Source organism: Struthio camelus, chromosome Z (assembly GCF_040807025.1).
Source record: "Struthio camelus isolate bStrCam1 chromosome Z, bStrCam1.hap1, whole genome shotgun sequence".
Lineage (NCBI taxonomy): Eukaryota > Metazoa > Chordata > Aves > Struthioniformes > Struthionidae > Struthio > Struthio camelus.
The window spans coordinates 7,741,100-7,761,170 of NC_090982.1; the positions used below are offsets into that span (position 1 = coordinate 7,741,100).

Consider the following 20,071-nt stretch of genomic DNA (forward strand, 5'->3'; position numbering starts at 1 on the left):
GTACTAATGGCTATTTCCCTTCCGACCTTCCAGCAGCTGCCTCCTTGTTGCCCACCTGGAATGGTCCAGGCTGCCTAGCTGCCTCCTCATTCTTGCCAAAATCTTCTACAGGTGAACTGCTGCAGCACCATGCACAAGGATGAATTAAAATCCTTTTGCTCACATCCTATGTGACTGTTCTTCATATCCATCTTCCACCTCTTCACTCACTTTCTCCTTTTTCTTGGCTTCGCTAAGGCCAAAATATGGAAGTGTTAAGCTGTATTACTTGTTTCGTGATGAATACAAGAGTCAGTATGAAAATACTTCTCTTGTAACCTGATCGCTCTAGAGAGAGGCTGTGTTCTTTGTTTTTACTAATGCATAGCTTGACTACTCTGTCTGCTCTTACAGTTGCCCCTGTTTAGTTTGTTAACTTTAAGGAAAAATTTGAGGCCACCTTATTATCAGAAGATAAGGTTTCTTTCATGAACTTTTGGGGACTTTGAACAATATTATACCACAAGAATTCTTCTTCATAATTTCTGCATAAACGAAAAGGCTTTTTTCTCTTGTCCTGTGTGAGTTTTCCCCTGGAGCAGTTCCCTAATCTGATTTATGCAACTTTTTTACTGATATAACAGAGAGAATGACACACAAGTGAGCAGGTGTGTGAGTGAGGAAGGGTATTAATGGAGAAATGCTGTCTGAGGCAGTTTGAAAATAGCAGTGAAGCCATAGACTAAGATTCGTATTGATCAGACTTGTATTTGCAGACTCGCCAAACACAATGTGTGCCATTATGCATAGATATTGGAGTAACCAACAAGTTTGCTTTGAATTGGGGGCCTGGAAGAGTTGGTGGTGGTCTGGTCAGAAAAGCAGATGCAGACTGAAGAGATGCTCTCTGGCTGCCTGTATGTGTCTTTACCCATAAAGGAGTTTGGGAAGCTCTTTTCTAGGTGCTCTTGGATATGCTGAATTTGGCAGCTGCTCACCTCTGACGGGCCTCAGAGTAACCATGCGTCGATGGGTGCTGTGCTCTTGCAGCCTCATAAAGGATGCTGGACTAACCCCCTTCTTTCCCCCCCCCCCCCCAAAAGTGTGCTGTTACCAGTATTTTGATAATTAGAACTTACCATCTTTCCTCTTTACTGATTTTTATCTTTACTACAATATTAGTTTGAACTCTTTCTTTCTGAAGATACTATTAAAAATATTATTGAGTTGTGTGTGGTTTTTCTCTCCCTCCCCCCCACAAAAAAAAAGTTCTCTTTTTACAGTGAATTGGACTTCTAGCAAGTGTGTGGCAATTTGACCAACTCTAGTGCTGAGTACTCTTTTTTTAGTCTGGGCTCCGTTCTTTCACTGAGTGGTCAAACAGTGGTGGTTGTTTTCTTTCATTTTTAGTTAAGGTTTAGAAATATTCCTTACAGGCACCCAAAAAAAACCCCCAGAATTATGAAAACAAAATCCAGTAGCATCAGCTTGTCTAAATTAGCAACATATGATAATTGGCTTGCACTTCAGTTCCACTCTCTGTACCCAGAAGACAAGGAGGGAAATAATGGTCCCTGCAGCATGTTCTGGAAGTGTCCTGGTATGTCCGGATGATATGTGCCTTCTCTGGATGATCTTCAGAAGGGTGTTTAGGGTTTTTTAGGACCACATGGAAAACATCTGATCAGCTGTGTGCATTCTTCATGCTGGTGTTACATGATAGTGCAGCTTTGGTTGCCTTTGAAAAAAGGTAGCCTGTTAGAGGGAGATGCCTCCAATATCTGATGTCTGGTTAACTTCAGGGTGCTGATTTTTATGTTTTCATATTTATATAGTAATATCATCCAGAAGCATACAGCTTAATCGGACCATGCATCTGTGTAGCGATTTTGATGTGCTATCTAGAAATACAGATTTTTACATCTGGAATATACTTGTATGAAATCATTTTAGGTCAAAATGACAGGGATGCAGAGAGGTGGATGTGAAGATGTCAAAACAGCAATGCCAAACAGATGGTGGGGAGGCCCTGGCTGCAACTGTGATGCACTTGGATGAAGGCTTCGCTGGCTTACGCATGTGGGATGTTAATGGTGTTTGAACAAGTCTTGCCCGTTTTTTCAGTGCATCTTGCTTCAGTCTTTGACTTAAGACTGCCAGGATCTAGACTCAGTTACTATTTTTCACTATGCATGAATACTTGATTACGTTACATACTGACTTTTTTTTTTCCTGGCAAAAAGAGATAGTAGACCAATGCAATTGACTCTTATCAGTGACTGTTACCTCTCTTTCGTCTTGCTAGCTCAACTTTATTTTCTAAAGCACTCTTTTTTTTTTTTTGAATACCTTACTAATGACTTGCTTGGTCAGCAGCTAATTAGAAAATGCCACAGACAGTGTTTTAAAGGTATCTGAATGTAAAATCTTAACTGTGGTTGATGAATTAAAATACATTTATTTAAAAATAGCTCCAATGGAGTACTCATTAATAAATAGAAATAATCACTGTATTTGAACTGAAGACATTTGTTTTCAGTTATGCCTGCTTTCAGGACTATGAAGAAACTAGCAAATCCTTTTCTAAATTTACTTATTTTCCTCTTAATCTGAATGTATTTTAAATGCATTCTTTAATTCCTTTAATAGATACAGTGAGTCCAGGTTCCTAAACTTAACTGACTTCTCAGTTTTTGAATGCAGTAATTGCTGAACTAGTGTAATAAATTGAAATGTAATATTATCTCCACAGAAGATAATATGGTCAAAGCTTTTTTAGCTCTCCTTTACAGTACCAGTAATTCTTCACTAGTTCAGTATTTAAAAAAAAAAAAAAAACTTTTGGAGACTGTTCACAGCTTACACTTTAAATTAACATGCTACATATGGTAATCTTAAAATAATTATAGGCTTGTCTGTGTTAGAAATGTGACTTTTTAAAATCAATTTCCTCATTTTGCAATATATAGCTATATTCCTTTTATTTACCCTTCTGCTGCACTTGAAAAAAATATAAGGGTAAGAACAGTATTTTCCAAATTAGGTGTGAAATCTTCTGTGTAAGATTGGAAGGAATAAAAATTGTTTTTAAAGAAAATCAAAACTTGATTTTGACACCATAGTGGTATAGTAAGGGACTGACCAGTTGTACACTGATGCAAGTATCTTACTAAACACTTCAGTATTGTGTAAATTTTAAGTACTTTAAATGAGAGATCTTTTCTCTTTTCTGAGCTGCTCTGAGAACATAGTGAAGTCTACTGGTGTAATGCACTGAAATCTGCTGCATACAGTTATGTCCTTCTCTAGGAGTTCTCCATCCTCAGCTCATGGCTCAGAGAAAACAATCATCATGCTATTTTCCTGTGAGCTGCAGGAGTCTAAATACATAATCTTTCATGGACATCACTGCAATATCTGAGAAACTTGTAGACGACTGTTTTATTGACGTTTGCTTCATAAAACTTGTCTGGCCTTAGCACAAGTGCAACGAGTTTTTCTGTTTTCTCCTTGATGTGATAAGCAATTCTGTGAACAATTGCCTGTGAGTCCTTCAGAAATTTAGTCTTTGGCCTTGTTTTGGGGCTGAGACCAGAGAGAATGCTTTTGCAAGCTTGCAGCTGATGTCAAAGCCTCGAGTATTTTGTGTGGAAAAAGGTAAAAGGTCTTTATTGACTTCGGTTAAAAATAAAGGCTAGGCATCAAGTCAGTTAACCATACTGACTTTGGTAGAAAATTGAAATAATCGGAACAAATCTATGCTGTTTTAAAATAGAAAAAGCTTCTGCGAAATACATGTGTGTTTGAAATCCTGTGTGAAGCAGTCTTCCAAAAGCCGAATCTCTCTCTTTTTTGATCAGGTTTAATCCACTGCTCAGATTTTTCTCATCTGCTAACGAGACTTACAGGGCAAGAAGGCTAGCTTGGATTTACATCAGTCTGGAGCTGTAGCAACAGCGTCAGGTGTCTTTCCTATTCCTGCCAGTATTGTGGCTATATTTAACATCTGAACTGTTTGCAATCAGCTGCAAAAGGCCCATTAGCTTTACTGGTATCCTCCTAGCACTGTTCATTTCGAATCCCACTGGGTTTGCGGTTACGGTTTATTTAAAGAAGGGGGGGAAGCAGTTTGAGGACAAAAATAGCCTTATGAGGAACTACTTCTTGTATTCCTATTTATTGGACTGGTTATTTCAGTGCCATTTGTACGTCTACTAATATACTTCAGCAGAACCACTGCAAGCAAATATACTGAATGCAAGTCTGTGGAAGATCTTAATTTATTTTTAAAAGGTAGTGGTATAGGATTTAAAGAACAGTCCAGATTCTAGCAAAGTGGTTTGTCTTGTTCTGTATTTTTGTGTGCTGGAGAAGGCAGGTAAGGGGAGTTATTTTTCAACAGTGCATGAACATCTTACATGCTAACAGAAAGCCTGCTCATTACATTTTCTTGCTTTTTTCTTCCTTCTGTCTTGCAGATTTAAAAAAAAAAAAAAGGATGCTGTGGTGTGGTTCTTTTTAGGTACGGTGCGGTTCTTGAGGTAGTTTCCAGGCTAGATTCTGGGGTAACTAGATTGCACTGTCTTCTAAATCGTCTTTTTAATAAGCATCTCAAATGACGTAAGAAAAGTAACTTTGGAACGGAATTTGGACAGATTAGATTGGAATTGCCTAAAACCCAATTAAGCCACACTGCATGGACGTGCTGGGAATATAAATACAATTACTGTAAATTTGTACAAACTGATTTGTTGCATTCTCTTGCTAATCTAACATATGGTACTTTTTGTGTCCATATTGCAGACGGCAACTCCAAACTAACATGGCAGTCAGACTGTGTGATGTGGCTTCTCTGCTTAGAAGTGGTTCGTGGGCAGCAGAGCCTTGGACTGGGGTCTGTGGGATTTTTCTTAAATTCTGTAGGCTACTTTTTTACGTGTTAATAGTGCTGAGGCCATACCAAACTCCTTAATTTTTCATTTGGCACTTCAACTCTGTTCATTATAGGTTGTAGGTTGTGTCCCTATTCTGTCAGGGCCTAGAGCGCACTAGTGTACCATGACAACTTTTTCCTTAATATGGTGATCTCCTGTAAAAATTGAACTGCAGTGGTTTGCCTCTCTTCTAATGTCAATTAGATCTAGCGCTTATTCAAAATATCCAGTGGATAACTGAAGAGTAGTATTGTACTAAAATGGTTTTGGTATGGTCTGAATACTAATTTGCAGTTGCATTAAAAACCTGTATACTGTGTATTTTTGATTACTATTTTAAAAGTGTGTTTACAATACTTATTCTAAAAAATTGTTTGAAAATTGTAAATTTATCTCTTAAACTATTTCTGGATGAAAAATATGCAATAACTGCCGAAGATGTGGTTTGTGTTTTGTGAACAGTTGTATTCAACCTATCTGTGGAATATGCATTATTTGTAAAGCGTATTAGTATCAGTTTGTTCAGACCAGATGGCCTTGTGGCTGAGAAATGCTGTAATTTCAGCACACACAGGCTACTGCAGCTGTTCACTTGAATGCTGGCTTAGGATTTCATTCTTGCCACCTGAACATCAAAATACTTGTGCAATTAAGTGAGGATTGTTTGTTGTCCTTGCTAAATCTTGCTAATTTTCATCAGTGAATGCTTTAATTTTTTTTGTTTTTTTTTAAATGGAGTCCTAGAGAACTTCAGTCAGAGCACAGCATTTGGGGCTACCAGCTCTGCCAGGGAAACGAGCATTTTGAAAAGTAATTTATCTCAATTGGCCTCAGCTACTTTCTCAGCTTTTCAGCAGACTTGTTTCATGACAGTGCCAGGAGCAGGTTACCCCTGGGAGTGTGTTGCACAGGAAGACCGTAGCTATTCCAGTGGTAGCTCCTCAGGAGAACTGGATCGCATTTTTATATTAAAAGCTCCTAATAGGCATCTTCCTTTTTGCTTTTGTACTGAAGTAACTTCTTGGAGAATACTTCTGTATGCAAAACATAAATGTCTTTCCAGGAATGTCTGATTTACAGTTTAAGACAACTCGACCTAACCTCCTCTAATGTTTTTAGGAGACTTACTAAAATTCAGATTTGCAGTCACTGAGTACAGTTGACTTAGCTGTTTGGTTATGCGTTGATTGGATATGTCTCTTTGAACAGGAGAGTTGGATGAAGTCCAGAGGTCACTTCCAGCCTAAATTGTTCTATGATTTTGTGATAGGCTTTTTCATGTGAGAAAAATCCCTCTAGAATCTCAGTATGAAGTTGGGTTTCAATGGTCACTGAATTTTTTATGAAACTGTCTTGATCAGTCTTCTGTTTTGAAATGTCTGTTAACGGATAACAAATCTACAGATTTTTTTTCTTTTATGAGTTGTCCTGTGTTGCTGGTCTCTAACAGGGTAGGCTATCCAAGTCTTGGATATTTGGCTACCATTAAAGAGCTACTGTATTTGCCAAGCCACTACCATTTAGTGAGTAACTGAGACGCTAGAGTGCCTTTCCTACATCTGGCAACTCCTGGGCATTTTTCTAAAGGACTGCTGCTATATCTGCCAGTCGTTCAGTCAGTTACTTGGGGGTGAAACAAAAATTTTTGGAGTGGTGATTGCTCACTCACTGTTGATTTACCATTGCACATCAATAGCATATCAACTTTAAATGTTTTGGGTTTTTGTGGAAGGGAAGAAGAAGAAGTGGAAACCAGTAAGTTTCAGAGTAATCAAATATGAAATGCATTTAAAAAACCTATTTCCAACCACTGGAGACAGCAGATTGACCTAAGAGTTATTGAGGAAGAGTGTTTTCCATCCCAGCACATTCATTTAGCTCTCTGAGCATCTCTTTCCAAATAAATTATTAATCTTGCTGTGTTCCAGTGCTTACTAAGCTTAGGACATGGTTAACACACCCTGCTGTTTTTTTGAAAAATAACCATAAAACCAAATACTGTAATTTTAAAAAACACAATGGAGAACGGAAGTGACATGAATCTAAATTAACAGTACTGGTTAGCCTTGCAGGTGGCGCATTCTGCTTGGTAACTTCTATACCAGAAAGGCTGTGATGCCCCTAAATGCAGGGGTTGGGGAGGAGGGCAGAAATAAATTTTGGCTATTGGTTTGCCTATATGTTTTTAAAATACCGGCCTTGACTAACTTTTTATTTTTATTTTTTTGCATAGAGAGGTATTATACAAGCCTGGCAATACCACTTCTGTATAGTGACAGGTCTTTAGATTTTTGCCTGGACTCTCCCTCATAGATTGTGAAATACGCATTTTGACAGTTCTCATTTTCTATGTTTTTAGCAGGTAATTGCTGCCATGGAAACACAACTGTCTAATGGACCAACATGCAATAACACAGCCAATGGTTCAAATGCCATAAACAATTGCTCATCGCCAGTTGATTCGGGGAACACAGAGGACAGCAAGACCAATTTAATAGTCAACTACCTTCCGCAGAACATGACACAGGAGGAGCTGAAGAGTCTGTTTGGCAGCATTGGTGAGATAGAATCCTGCAAGCTTGTCAGAGACAAAATAACAGGTATGCTTGTGCTGCGATTTATTTATTTATTTGCATCGACATATCTTCCCTCTCCAGTACAGAGCTTTCAGTTGGTGTTTTACAGTTTTCTAAATCATGGAGCAACAACAGGAAAAAATGCAGATGTTGCTAGGCTGAAGGAATTGAGCTGTACCACGGTCTTGATTATACAGGAAAAAAATGAAGTGTTTATATTTGCATTTCATCCAGGTTTGCATATGAGCACTATAAATGCTAACAGAGCCTCTGGGCTGAAAGTCCTTGGGAAGAAGATTTAGATGTGGAAAAGCAGATAATTACACAAGACTTACCTGAGTTTTTATTCAACTGTGTTGGAACTATGACTTAGTTGTGTCAGCTGGGGCTAACAAACTTTCTGGAGGATGGGAATTAAAATTGTACTTTGGGGAAAAGGGTGGGCCTTATTTAGTGTTCTGGGTGGAACAGCTTTTGCACTGCAGCATTCATGGCAGTTTCCTTTAGCATACCCACTTAAGCAATGTGTGCTGTCTTGAGAATGCAGGTATGAACTGCAGAGTGAGAAACAGTACGTCCTGTCTTGTATTAGCACTTTATTCTAACAGCCGTTGCACAGGTCGCACATGCATTTAGACCAGTTGTTTTAAATTTGCAAGAATTATCAGATGGATGCCTATACTTAGAAAGAATGAAAGAGTGAATGGTAAAGTTCACTTTATCTCATTTCCAGTTTTCAACTCTTTAAGCTCTGTTCTATTGAAAGAGCCGATATACGATGACATACGGTTATGTTGACATTGCATACTAGCTGTACATAGAAACATTGACTTTGGCACTTAATATCCTGGCTTGGTGCACAATCTTCAAATTTCCAGCCTTGAAGAATATAACTTATGTTCTTGGTTGCAGCTCCTGAATGTGCTGGTTAGCTTCTGTGTTTAAAACTGTCCTTTAAGGCTATCTGTATGTTCTTCATGTTCTGATCTAAGGGATGGAAGCGGAGACTTCTGTAGTACGGAAAGGTAGTGGCAGAATATAAGTATTTTCCACATATTAAATAAAATCTTTTCGTTGTGATTCAGTGTTCCCAGAGCAACAACACTGAGCAGGAAGATAAAAGCTCTAGTTTATACATACTATATGTGGCTTCAACCTCTTCTGCATAGCTTGCAGCATCTGCTTTCTTCTCTTGTCCCGAGTACGTACTTGTTCTTCTAGGGTGGCAGTATGAAGTTCTGTCAGCTCTGTCTGCATTGGTGCTATCACTGCTGTGTCTTTGGAAGGGTGATATCTAAGTAGGACTGTGGCAGGAAAAAGCTAGTATGTGGACTATTTCCCATTGTTCTGTTCAGCTATGTGTGCATCTGCCTAGAGTCAGCAGAGCAGGATAAGTTATGCAGCTGTTATCCTTCTAAATTGACCATCCAGTCTGCTGAATAGTGGGACAAACTTTTGCCTCAACTTGTAGCTATTACCACAAAATGCTTTAATTGCCAGGATTCGTATCCATTTACTGCTAATACACACTTAGTCAAAATATTGATTTTACACTTAGATATTATTCAGATGTAATTTTCTTTTTGAGGTTGCTTTTTTTCCCCTATTGTTCTTGAACGTGCTTGGGGATGTCAGACAAACTAGGCTGAGTAGATGCCACATGTTGTTTTCAGCTAAAAGCTTCTTCATACAAGAAAAATGGGCCTGTCTTCTCTAAGTAATGACCTTAGTGCTTCAAAACAAAAGGTTTTTTTTCCTTAATTGTTTCCTGTCCTTTTGTTCCAGAAGCAGAGTTGTAACTGGAACTTCATCAGTGGGCATCCCATCAGTTTGTGGGATGGCAGTTCATGGTGTTTGCCCTTTATCTTGCAGATCTGAGTCTGCATGTTTAGCATTCCTTATTAAAGTTCCTAAACTATGAGATACTTTTCTCCATTAAAGATTGCTGGAGGCACAGAGATGAGCCTCAGGGCCTTAATGATAGATGTTCAAATTGCTCACATCCTTACATGATATTTTTGATATTTGGAAGCCATTTGCTTCTCAGTGTCAAAAAGCTCCTTCTCTGGGAGTAGAGAATGGAGCAGAATGTAATGTCAAACCTCTTGTTTGAAGGTATAATGTTTTCTGTGAAGTATAAAGTGATGCCTAAGAGGGATCCTTAAGTTAAATTACTCTCTTTGTAGGAGAGAACTATTGGAGAGAAGTGGTGTTTCCTCTTTATCAAACAGCAGCTCCTGAGCTTTCAGAGCTGCTAGCAAACATACTGCACTAGTCTTGTTCCAAAAGGTTTCATTATGTATGAGACTCAAAAATATAGTATCTGACCTCATAACTGCCTTGGGAGCAATTCTTCTAATTTGAGAAGCCTGAAGTAAGGTTACCTTGTCTTAGTGGATGCTGGGAAGAAAGAGCTCTAGGTTTAGTCCTGCTCTTCTCATTCATCCTCAGGTCTTACAGAGAGTGCTTGGGAAGCAAGTTTTTCTTTTCTTTCTACAATCTGGAACATGAAATTGTTACCAGATTTGGCCTGAATTTCGGGATTACTTTCGCTGTTTTAACACCAGAATTAAGAAACTTAATCTTAACTTCATCTTAAGTGAACTGTCATGAGTCCTAGATACTTAGCGAATACCTTTAATCAGTGAAAAGCTAGAGGGAGCATAGAAATTGAAATACATATTTGTATGTACTAAACCACAGAGTGAGACTTGAAGCAATAAAGTATTGATCTACCTTTTGACTATCTAATTCAGGTGGGTTTACATCACTAATGGATGCATTGTCTGGCCACATTCTCTTTCTTCAGGAAGTGAAACTTTGTGTAAAACATCTCAGAACGAAGAGCTGTTTACCAAGCAGATAAGACAACTCCAGAAGCTCTAGGAAATTTGGTGTTATCTGCATGAGTGAATGAAAAAAACAAAGAATTCAGAAGAAGCATCAGTGGAAAATTAGGGAATTTAGCTCAGCAATTAAGCTTTCTCTGAAGAAAACAAGAAATGCTAACCCATCTGTTTGTATAGGCAGGTAGTGTCAAATTCCTGAGGCTTGCTATGCCCTGGATCACCAGTGCAGCATGAAATGCTGTGAAATCAACGGAGGAGATGAACATCTTACCCTAAATAATTGCTAGAAGCATCCTGTGGACTTGAACCAAGTTATCTCCCATTACCACTGTTGGAGTGGGGTTAAGACTGCATTTTAGGAGTACCACAGTTCCTTGAAGCTGTCTACACACTTCAGGGTTCAATCCAGTTGACCTTGAGGACTTCCATCTCTGGAAAACCTGCTGGAGGAAAGGGAGGCATCCTGGAGTTCACTCTTCTGTTTCATATGAGCGATCTGAAGCTTTGTTTATTAAGGGCTCTATTAGCAGTTTCAGTAATGCTTAGCCTTTTTCCATGAAGAGCAACTCATTTGAACAATATTTTAATTATTTCAACCAACAGTTATAGTTCTTTGCAATGTGTTGTCTATGTAAAGTTTATGTCCCTTATTCCTTCTTTTATAAAGATTCGGTTGTGAAGGAGGTAGGGCAGAGAGCTGAAGTGCAGAAAAGAGAGACCCACTTCTTTCCCTGGTCATCTCGGAGCATGCAGTGTACAGGACCAACTTGCTGCTGGGGCACCTTTTGTAGCTGAAGTGGAAAATACTTGCTCAGCTAATGGAAAAACACTGACAGTCTTCTCGGCAGAAATTGTAACTATTTGATTGCTGCTCTGTTTTATTGAAGGTAGAGAAATTAACCATGATACTAATCAAGATTTTAAAATATGCTGTCCACTAGTCTCCATGTGGAGAACCTCACCAACAAAGTAGCATCTGAGAAGGGGGGGATGAATTGTCACTTATCTTCATTTGCAAACCAAATAATTTATCTGAAATAGTCATTTTGCCCAAATATTTTTGGGGTCTAAGCAAAATCTTAAAAGCTTTTAACTTGATTCAGATGCATTTGCCAAGGTGCAGGTATGTTAAGTATGTGGTACAAAACTACCAGATAGCTACTTGTAGTTCTGCAGTAGATGGGTGACCATGGTCTCTGCAGAGCATCAACTGAATTCTTATCACCTGCTCTGAATAATCATTTAATTCAGGATCTTATATGCTTACTTATTTAAAAGCATCAGATAACATTTACTTAATCTAATCTTACATAATTATGAAAACTAAGCTGCAAATGTATTAAAAATAGAGGAAGAAGGTAGGAAAGCATGAAGCCTTAGTTATCAAACTGCTTTTTAGCCCTCATGTCTATGACAAGCTATGCGTGTCCTTCCTTTGGTTTAAGCATTAGAAGCCGAAGCTATCTGCTACCCCAAGATGGGTATGTTCAGCAGCTGCTTAGGAATGCAAGAGATGGTGATAGCTGTTGCTTAAAAGTCAACACTTACATTAATATGGCAAACTGAGCCATGTTTCTGGAGCCGCTCTTCTGAAACCTGAATAGGCCAAATGAGAATGAATGTGGGTGAGAAAGACAACTGCACTTCCTAATGCCAGCTCTTCTATGCTAAAGTGGGAAATCAGTTCTACATCGAGAAAACAAATGTTTTGTTTTAGTGTAGTGGAAGAATCTGCATGACTGGAGGCCTTTGCTTTTTGGTCACTTTCCCAGGACTGCTTGAGGAGATGTTGCCTTTCTGGATGCTCTTTTGAAGAACTCCGTCTCATTTCTGAGGCAGCCGAAATCAGATTTCATGAATTTGGGAGAACATCTTAGTTTTCTCAGCTTCAGAGTGCTGTTGTGGTTCTCGTATTGTAATAATGCATATGCGTAGAAATTTTACAGATTTTTTATTGAAAAGAATTTTTGTTGACAGGTCAGTTCTTCCTGTCTGTCTTTGGTAGAGCATGTTTGAACTAGTAACGCTGCCTCTATGGGGATATTCTAAGTTTGCAGTTTGGTATGGAAGCCTTTGTTACCTGGAAGACAAGGCAAGACACATTTAGAGATCAACCTAGAATAGTGTTTCACAGAAACAGACTTGTGTAGCTGAAATTAAGTACTATGAATAGCCTGTTACCTTTCGTACAAGGACCCAAGTGTTCTTCACTTTTTTCTTTCTTTTTTTGTACTACTATTTAATGACACGTTTTCTTCCTTCTAAACATGAAATCCCAGGGTAAGCTTATTTAGGAACATCTTCCTGATCACCAGTACTTGCACCTGTTCTGCAGACTTGATCCAGCTGCTTGACTCTGAAATTTACATGCTGGCTGGAAGCCTGATCCTCTTGTGCACCTTCCTCCAAAAATCTGTGCTCCCATTTGGCCCATGGCCAGTGAATATATATGGTGGAAATTCTTTATGGTCAAATCTATAGTCTTTCAGAATCAAGTTCTCATGTGTTATTATATGGCCTTTAACTTCCATCGTTGTAGTGTGATGAACAGACGCAGGGGGAAAGGACGTATTTCTTTCTCCTTCTCTCTACACCAGTCTGTAAACAGTTGTCTGTTTTGTCTTGTTTAATTCTGCATATTTCTTCATATTTGTCTTGTTTAATTCTGCGTCTTGCCCTCTGCAGATGCTAATTTCCCACATACTCAGAACTGTTCTCCCGTTCTGTTGGTCATAGTTTGGATGTAAAATGCAGTACACAAATCAGCAGGTGCCTAGGACTATGGTTTTGAAAAGAATGCCTGAAAGTTGAGTGTTTCCAGAAAATTGATGCAGCTGTAGCCAATATGCTTAGACTTAATGTTTATACGGAAATAGTTTTTAGTTGTTAATACTGAAATGTCTCATGCTAGTTCTCTGTATTGTTTTCCTTGAAGAGCCATGGTAACAAGTGCAGAGGATTCTGGGTTACTTGCAGCAGAAAATAGAAAACTTGTGTTGAATTAGAAATGATATCATCCAAGGAGTTGAGCTTTATCACATTAAGTATTACAGAAGTAAAAGTTCCAGTAATGGTCAAAATTCAGTGTATGCTCTGTGTATGCATGCAATCGCTGAAAAGTTAAGAGGAACGCTAGGCTGTCAGATGCTCTGTTCTGTAGTGCTCTCCAGTTGTGCAGAGTCTGAAGGGAAACATCTGGTGATAACATGCAGTCTGCCCAAATAATTGTTTGAGGTTGTGAAATAGAGAAGGGTTTTCCTCTTTTTCTGGAGGGAGGGTAATCTGTGTGAGCAGCGCGTGGTTGGAATACTGGGCTCGCAGAGGTAGCTCTTGGGCTTGCTATAGCTATTTTATTAGTCTCCTGGCTGGGAAGATATCCTGCAAGCTTTGTGGAAACAGTAGAAGGTGTCCCATCTAGCTGGCTGGTTGACTCTCATTGCTGGAATGTTTGAAAGTCTGTAACCTCTGTAGTTGTCTTTATTCTGACCATACAAAACTCCTATCCCACACAAGTGTTTTGCAAAGAACAGCAACGGGAACTCTTGTCAGTGCTATTGCAAAATTTGAGTTTTTTCTGTACTGGAACTTTAGATTTCAGTGATCTTCTCATCAGTCAAGCCTAGGCTGTAGTTTTTTCAGAGTGTTCTGTCACCATTGCTTTGGTGCTGAACGGTGTTAGCTTTCTCTCCAGACCCCATGTTTCTTCTCTTACCTTAATGCACGACTAATTGTGGGACATCTAAATTAACCATACGGTTAATATGGAAAGAAAGCACAGTCATATATTTATGCTTTCAGTCAGGCACTCGAGGCTTGTTGCCTCCAAGTGCTATACTTCAAGATGATATAGAAGACAAACTAGGCAAGTAGCCTTTGTTTCTTTTCATCTCCCAGGGAAACAAGAGGAAACAAACAGAAAGATGTGTATGGAGTGGCTGCGTCTGCAAAATGGCTACTTACTTATCCACAGTGTAGAAGGCCTTAAATATTCCTGTAATGAAAGTGAAATTCTTCTTTACTAAAACTTTGAGGATGGTAGGGCAGGGATTAGTTGGAACTCATGTTTTGATGCAGGGAGGACAACTTACCCTAGCCTGTTCATTCAACTTTTCCATTTTCCAAAATAAGATTGCTGTTTTTGTGGCACTCCTCAGCTCTCCTGCCTTCTCAGCACTAACTTCCAGCGTGCCTGATGTACTGAAGTCCTACCATGCTAATCTGTCAAATGTTTTTTGCAAGCTATTGAGGGCGCTAAGGGTGGGAGACAAGTTGAGGTAAAGAAGAGCTAGCAGAAGCTGGTTGCTCTTTTTGTACGCTGAGGCTATGAGAGACGACGGTTCCTCTTAGCTCCTGCTTAGCAGTGTGCTGAGATAAGGTGAGACAATCTTGGCAGGCCAAACAGCTTCTGATTTGAGTAGTGATATGGACTAAAGGGTACTGCCTGGCAGACTGCATCTTGCCAGCAGGGATGCCTTATGCAGACCATGAGTAAATGTGAAATTGAGAATAAAAAAAGTGTGATTGAAGACAGTTTTATATATAGGTATATGACAGACTGCTTTGTCTGTTCTTTCTGAAGCAACTCACTTTAGGAATTTCACATGTGGATTTGGGGAGGGAGGGCGGAAGGGAAGGTTAGTGTTAACCCCAGCTTTTTAATTTTCAAGAAACTCCATAGTTTGAAGTCTGCAGTTGTTAAAAATGCAGTTTCTGATATGGTGTAGGGATTCAGTGTGTCAAAGCAAGAAGAAAGTGTTACAGCAGAATTGGCTATTTTAGCTGGTGATTGGAATAACTTTCACTTGACTTGCTGGCAGGAGTAATCCTGAAGGGTTAGCCTGATGTATGGATCCAGAGCAGTATTAGTGGAAAATTTTCTGTAGTGTGTTAACGTTGTTTGTCACAGTGTCTCTTCTCTGATGCGGGCGGAGCATTGCTGTTTAATGTTACCGAAAAGGACGTAATGGCATTTACTGTGCTTTTTCATAGTAAACTGCATGATTTGTGGCATTTCATGTGTCTCCTGGAAGTTATTCATGCAGATCAGTGGAGATGAAGTAACTTGCTTTGTGGTATGCTCTTCAAGATGGTATTTGGTTGTCTTTGCTCTTCCAGAAATGTCCACTCCTTTGCAGGCACAGACACTGTGCTTTTAGACAGTTCCAGGCTTTCAGATGTTTCTAGGCTGCCTTTTTTCAAATAAAAAGCTAACTGAAAGAATGGTTTGACTTCATGTCTGTTTTGGGACATGTCATGTTTTGGGCAGAGTCTGTTTTGGGACTCAAGTTGTCTAGTTAGTCAACTCTTACTGCTGACATTCGTGTGAAAACAAACTATTTTTAAAAATTGCTAAACTGCTTATTCAACCATATATTAACCTGAGTTGAAACAAACTCTTTTTAAAATGGTTAAACTGTTTATTCAACCATATTTTAACCTGATTTAATGAGCTGATCTACACAGCATAAGCAGAGACTTAAATGCTTTCATACTGTAATGTTTTTAAGACTACACGAGATTAGGAAGCTTTCTGAACGTACTGAATCAAAACATAAATCACTTTGTTTTTCAGCAAGCCCTGTGCTTTTTTGATGGGATTAATGCAATATACATATTTTCTCTGGCACTCTTCTGCAGACAAATTAAAATTCACTCTTGTCAAAGTGACAGCAGCAGTTTGGGAGAACCCCAAGGCAGTGCTGCCGCGCTCAAACTGCTGCTGCCAGCCCTCCTCTACTGATATCAGATACTCTTGAGTGCTTTTAGCAGTGATAGTGCGCTTTGTTCACACCTTTGAAAACCCCAGGTTGCACACGCGGCATGTTTTATCAATCCGAATGTTTGCTCTGAGGTGCTTATAGGTATATAAAGCCTTGATATATCCTAGTGATTCCAGGCCACCTTTTGTGAATATATGTTAATTCTAGTGCAGCTACTGTGTTTTAAGAGACCTCACCGTAATCAGACTTTATAGGTCTCCAAAGTTTTTATAGTCCACTGTGCCTTACAGCCAAATAGTTGAGACTTTTTGCAGTAAAATATGGCTTGCTGGGTTGCACGACTTAAAGCCCTTTCACTCTAGGGATGTCATGTGAATTTTGTGGAAATGGGTATGCCTGCAAGAAGGTAAGTACTCACTTTTCATCGCTAGGAGCAGAGCGGTAAATAAACATTTAGGTCTTCCATCTGCAGATGGTCCGAACAGGTTCGTGGTCAGTCTGTTACGTATTGAAGCAGCTAGTGTGTCATGTTACAGAAGCAAGAATCTAAGCTTTCTTTAACTTTGTGTTTTTATATTTACCTTACTGTGTGAAAACATTATCTCTACTTTTGGTTCTCTTACATGGTGCACTTCACCTGGCAGTTCTTAAACCACAGATTTTCCCAGTTTTACACAGATTTACCATACTGTTCTTCGGATTTTTTTTGTCTTCCTAGACTATGTCAAATGTGAATAGAAGTGGGTAGAAAGTTATAGAATCCAACAAAAGAAGAAAAAAGCGTGAGCCTCTGTTTTCTGTGACTAAATTGTTTAACCCACATGAGAAGGGAAAATACACAAATACACAAGTGGCACAAATACAGCTGAAATCCTGGATTCCATTTTAAGGTTTATTTAAAATCCCTTTAACAACTTTTACAAAAACAATCAATTTCCAGCTTTATCAAAGGTATAGTTATGTTACATTCAAGGGCTTCCACGTTACTGGCCAGCTACTCTTTTTTTTTTTTTCTTTTTTTTAAAACATGATACTTAGAACTATGACCAAAACAGAAGGACTTGTAATTTAACTTTTTTCTATCTTATAAGTGTCCAGTTATACTGAAGATGAAAGCTGATTTATTCTTCCTGCTCTCTCTAGTACCAGTCCCTCCCTCCATTGCTTCAGATTAAGCCACAGCCCTTTTGAGATGCATTTGAGGCCTAATGTTGCTTCATAATGGTTATGAAGTCTTGCATCTATGGTGAGATGTGGTTGCTGGTGGGTGGGGACTTTCTTGCCTTGTTTGTTGCCCCCTCCCCACCTCCCAGCCTTATGGAGGATTAATACTGTTTTCTTACAGAATAATTTTGCTGTGATTCTATGGGGATTACTGCATGACTTGAACCTGAATAAGTCTCTATATTTAACAAAAAAAAATTTTTTTTTTTCCTCAGCATATCCTCTCTTTGTGCATTTTTACCAACTGCAGTGACAAATGACTTTTTCTGCTATCTAGTACTCCAGATTAGTGATTGTTCTTGCATGTTGATTACTACTATTAAAGTTGAAAGAAAGGTATTCCCTTTGAACTGTTGGGAAGGACATTAACTTTATTATGAATTGACCCAGTCAAATTCTGCACCTAACGTAAATGTTAGCCTTTTGGTTAGAAGTTGCAATAATTTGATTGCTATCTTTCAGTCATCAGTAAAGATCAGTAAAAACACATTGAAAGCAATACCATGAGTTAACTACTGCAAAATGTGTCTTAAAAAAACAAGATTTTTTTTTTTTTAGAAAACAAACCTTTAATCCTGATACATTTCAGGGTGTATTTGTCTTTCAAAGCTCTGAAGTTCAGTAGCAAATAAAAGAGCCCAAAGAGGGTGGGGAGGTGGGATGGGGAATCCAGTGTCCAGCAATATGTGTTAAAACTGAGGAAAAGAACTTTTGTTCACAGCTGCTAGGTTTTTATTTGGATGCACAAATACACTTCTGCCTGCCTTTATTTAAGGTGGTTAGAAGCTAGAACAGGGCAGAACATTATGCGTTTCTGCTTGTCATACTCCTGGCAAGGCGCAAGTCCTACCTGGGACCTGTTCCTGCTTACGGTAGGACTTGTTACTGCTAACAGAGGTAAAGACTAAGTTAAGATGATAAGGTAGTTGGTTTGGCAAATTCCATGGTCTGTTTTCACCTTAACATGAGGGTTTCTACTTGTGGTATCACAAGCCAATTTGTAAGAAAGCATGCTCCTTTGGCCAGTCGTTCTCATTTCAAGCAGTCCATGGTTGTCACCAGTTCCGTCTGTGAACGCAGAAGAAGCCGTAACAGGAAAGACTGTCGGTATTCAGCCTCCTGTAGTGGCCATAAATGAATGCCCTGGTGTTTTGCTTGTGTGCAAAGGCATATACCTCCTCCACACGTGTTCCTTGCTTCCAGCTGTTTTTCAGGTCGGTATATTCTTGTTTGGATGCAGTGTGTCTGAGTAACCCTTACTCAGTAAATCATGCTGTTGCTTTAATTTTGCTGAAGCTGATTTTGAAATGCAGTTCAAGCTTTATAAAGCAAAGTTGAAACAACTGTGAAATGTTTACCATTTATGTTAAAAATAAATGGTGAGTGAGCAACACGGATGGTGTTCTGTCCAAAATCCTTTAGCTTCTCTCACTAGAGACTATAGCTGTGTAGGTACAACGTTAGATCACAGTCCAGTTTAATGAATTGCAGGCTAGGGTTTGTGCTTCTAGCCTGATTCAGTGTCAAAATAAAATGCTTTTGGTAACCTCTAGTGACTTAAACCAGACTCAGTTGGCAGTGGTGACCTGTGAAGCTGCAGCAGCATTTTTCTGACAGTCAGTTAATAAAAAAAAGGTGGTACCAGCTGACCGGTCCCTTCCTTGCAAACAAGTAAGTGCTCTGTAGACTGCAGCTTGGGAGTATCACAATAGCATATTGTGGAGCATGTGGATGTTTTAAATTGCAAATCTAGAGAACTAAAAGGACTTGGGGTTTGTGTGTTTTAAGCAGATTTCACGTATAGGAATTTTATCAAACTTCAGTTCTCCATACTTACCAACTTGGGCCACAGGCCACAAATACTGCTCATGGATCTTTCCTGTGGCCTTACTTGCTTGCCTTCGAAGCATTGCAGGCTCTGACTACTCACTGGCTTTTAGGTTGATTTAACGTAGTACTGTGTATTTTACGGTGGGTGGTTTATGCCACGCTATTTGTGCTTTTGTACGGTTGGAGAAGACACTTGCTGGACCTATGCCCCTGTGGCTCAGGCCCATTCTTCCCTCTAGTGAACTTCCAGGGGACTTGTGAAAAATAGTGTAGGTCCAAGAGGGGAGCCTTTGCATATAGGCTTGTAATGTTAAGAGTATCATGCCACTTTCTTTTAACAGCATTTTTCCACCAGGGTGTGCAACATAAGTGATGAAAGGCAGAAGAAAGCTTAATGTCAAGTTGTTATGAGCTTAATTTTGGTACTGTTTACAAAGATACGAAGTTGTCTTGCTCTGTATTTTAGGAGTTCTTTGCCAACTAGCTTCTATACAGAGAAAGACAGGCTTACAGCTTTAAACCAAATTATTCTTTAACTTTATTGAAAGTAGTGTTTGATGTAAAATGAACACTTGCATGACTAGTGGCAGAAAATGTATTAATATTCGCTAGGAGCAGGCTATTCGCTTTCAATCGAGGACTGGCTGACAGGTCTTCAAGGAGTAAATCTACTGAAGGCAGCATACAGAGCTAAAGTTTAGTTATTAAAAAAGAAAGTCCCAAATCAATTAGAATCCTTTTTTTCCTATAGGTTTGCAGACATTGACTTTCTGCTCCTTAATGTTATTTCTTAACTTCAGGAGTATATTCTTCACTGTCAGTATTTTTGCAAATAGTATGTAATGTTTTTGGAAGAAGAGTGGGGAGGGTTGTGTGTGTTAGCATTTATTATGTGATGTTCTAGTTCTTACTGGTATTCTCCTTTTAGTCCATTATCTTATGGTAGGAGTATCTTTGCA

The 20,071-nt window shown here is 39.0% G+C and overlaps 1 protein-coding gene across 10 annotated transcripts in view; it reads left to right on the plus strand.

The window, feature by feature from the left end:
* The window catches only part of ELAVL2 (ELAV like RNA binding protein 2), a 92,931-nt gene that overhangs the window by 36,679 nt on the left and 36,181 nt on the right, over positions 1-20,071 (plus strand). For 4 of the 10 annotated variants that reach the window (XM_009686777.2, XM_009686778.2, XM_068928518.1 and 1 more), the window contains exons 2-3: positions 4,783-4,873; positions 7,273-7,513. In XM_009686777.2, coding sequence (XP_009685072.1) covers positions 4,802-4,873; positions 7,273-7,513 — 313 coding nt within the window. In that variant the 5' untranslated portion in view covers positions 4,783-4,801. The remainder of the gene's footprint in view (positions 1-4,782; positions 4,874-7,272; positions 7,514-20,071) is intronic. The other 6 variants (XM_009686776.2, XM_068928517.1, XM_068928515.1 and 3 more) reach the window with 3 other exon arrangements.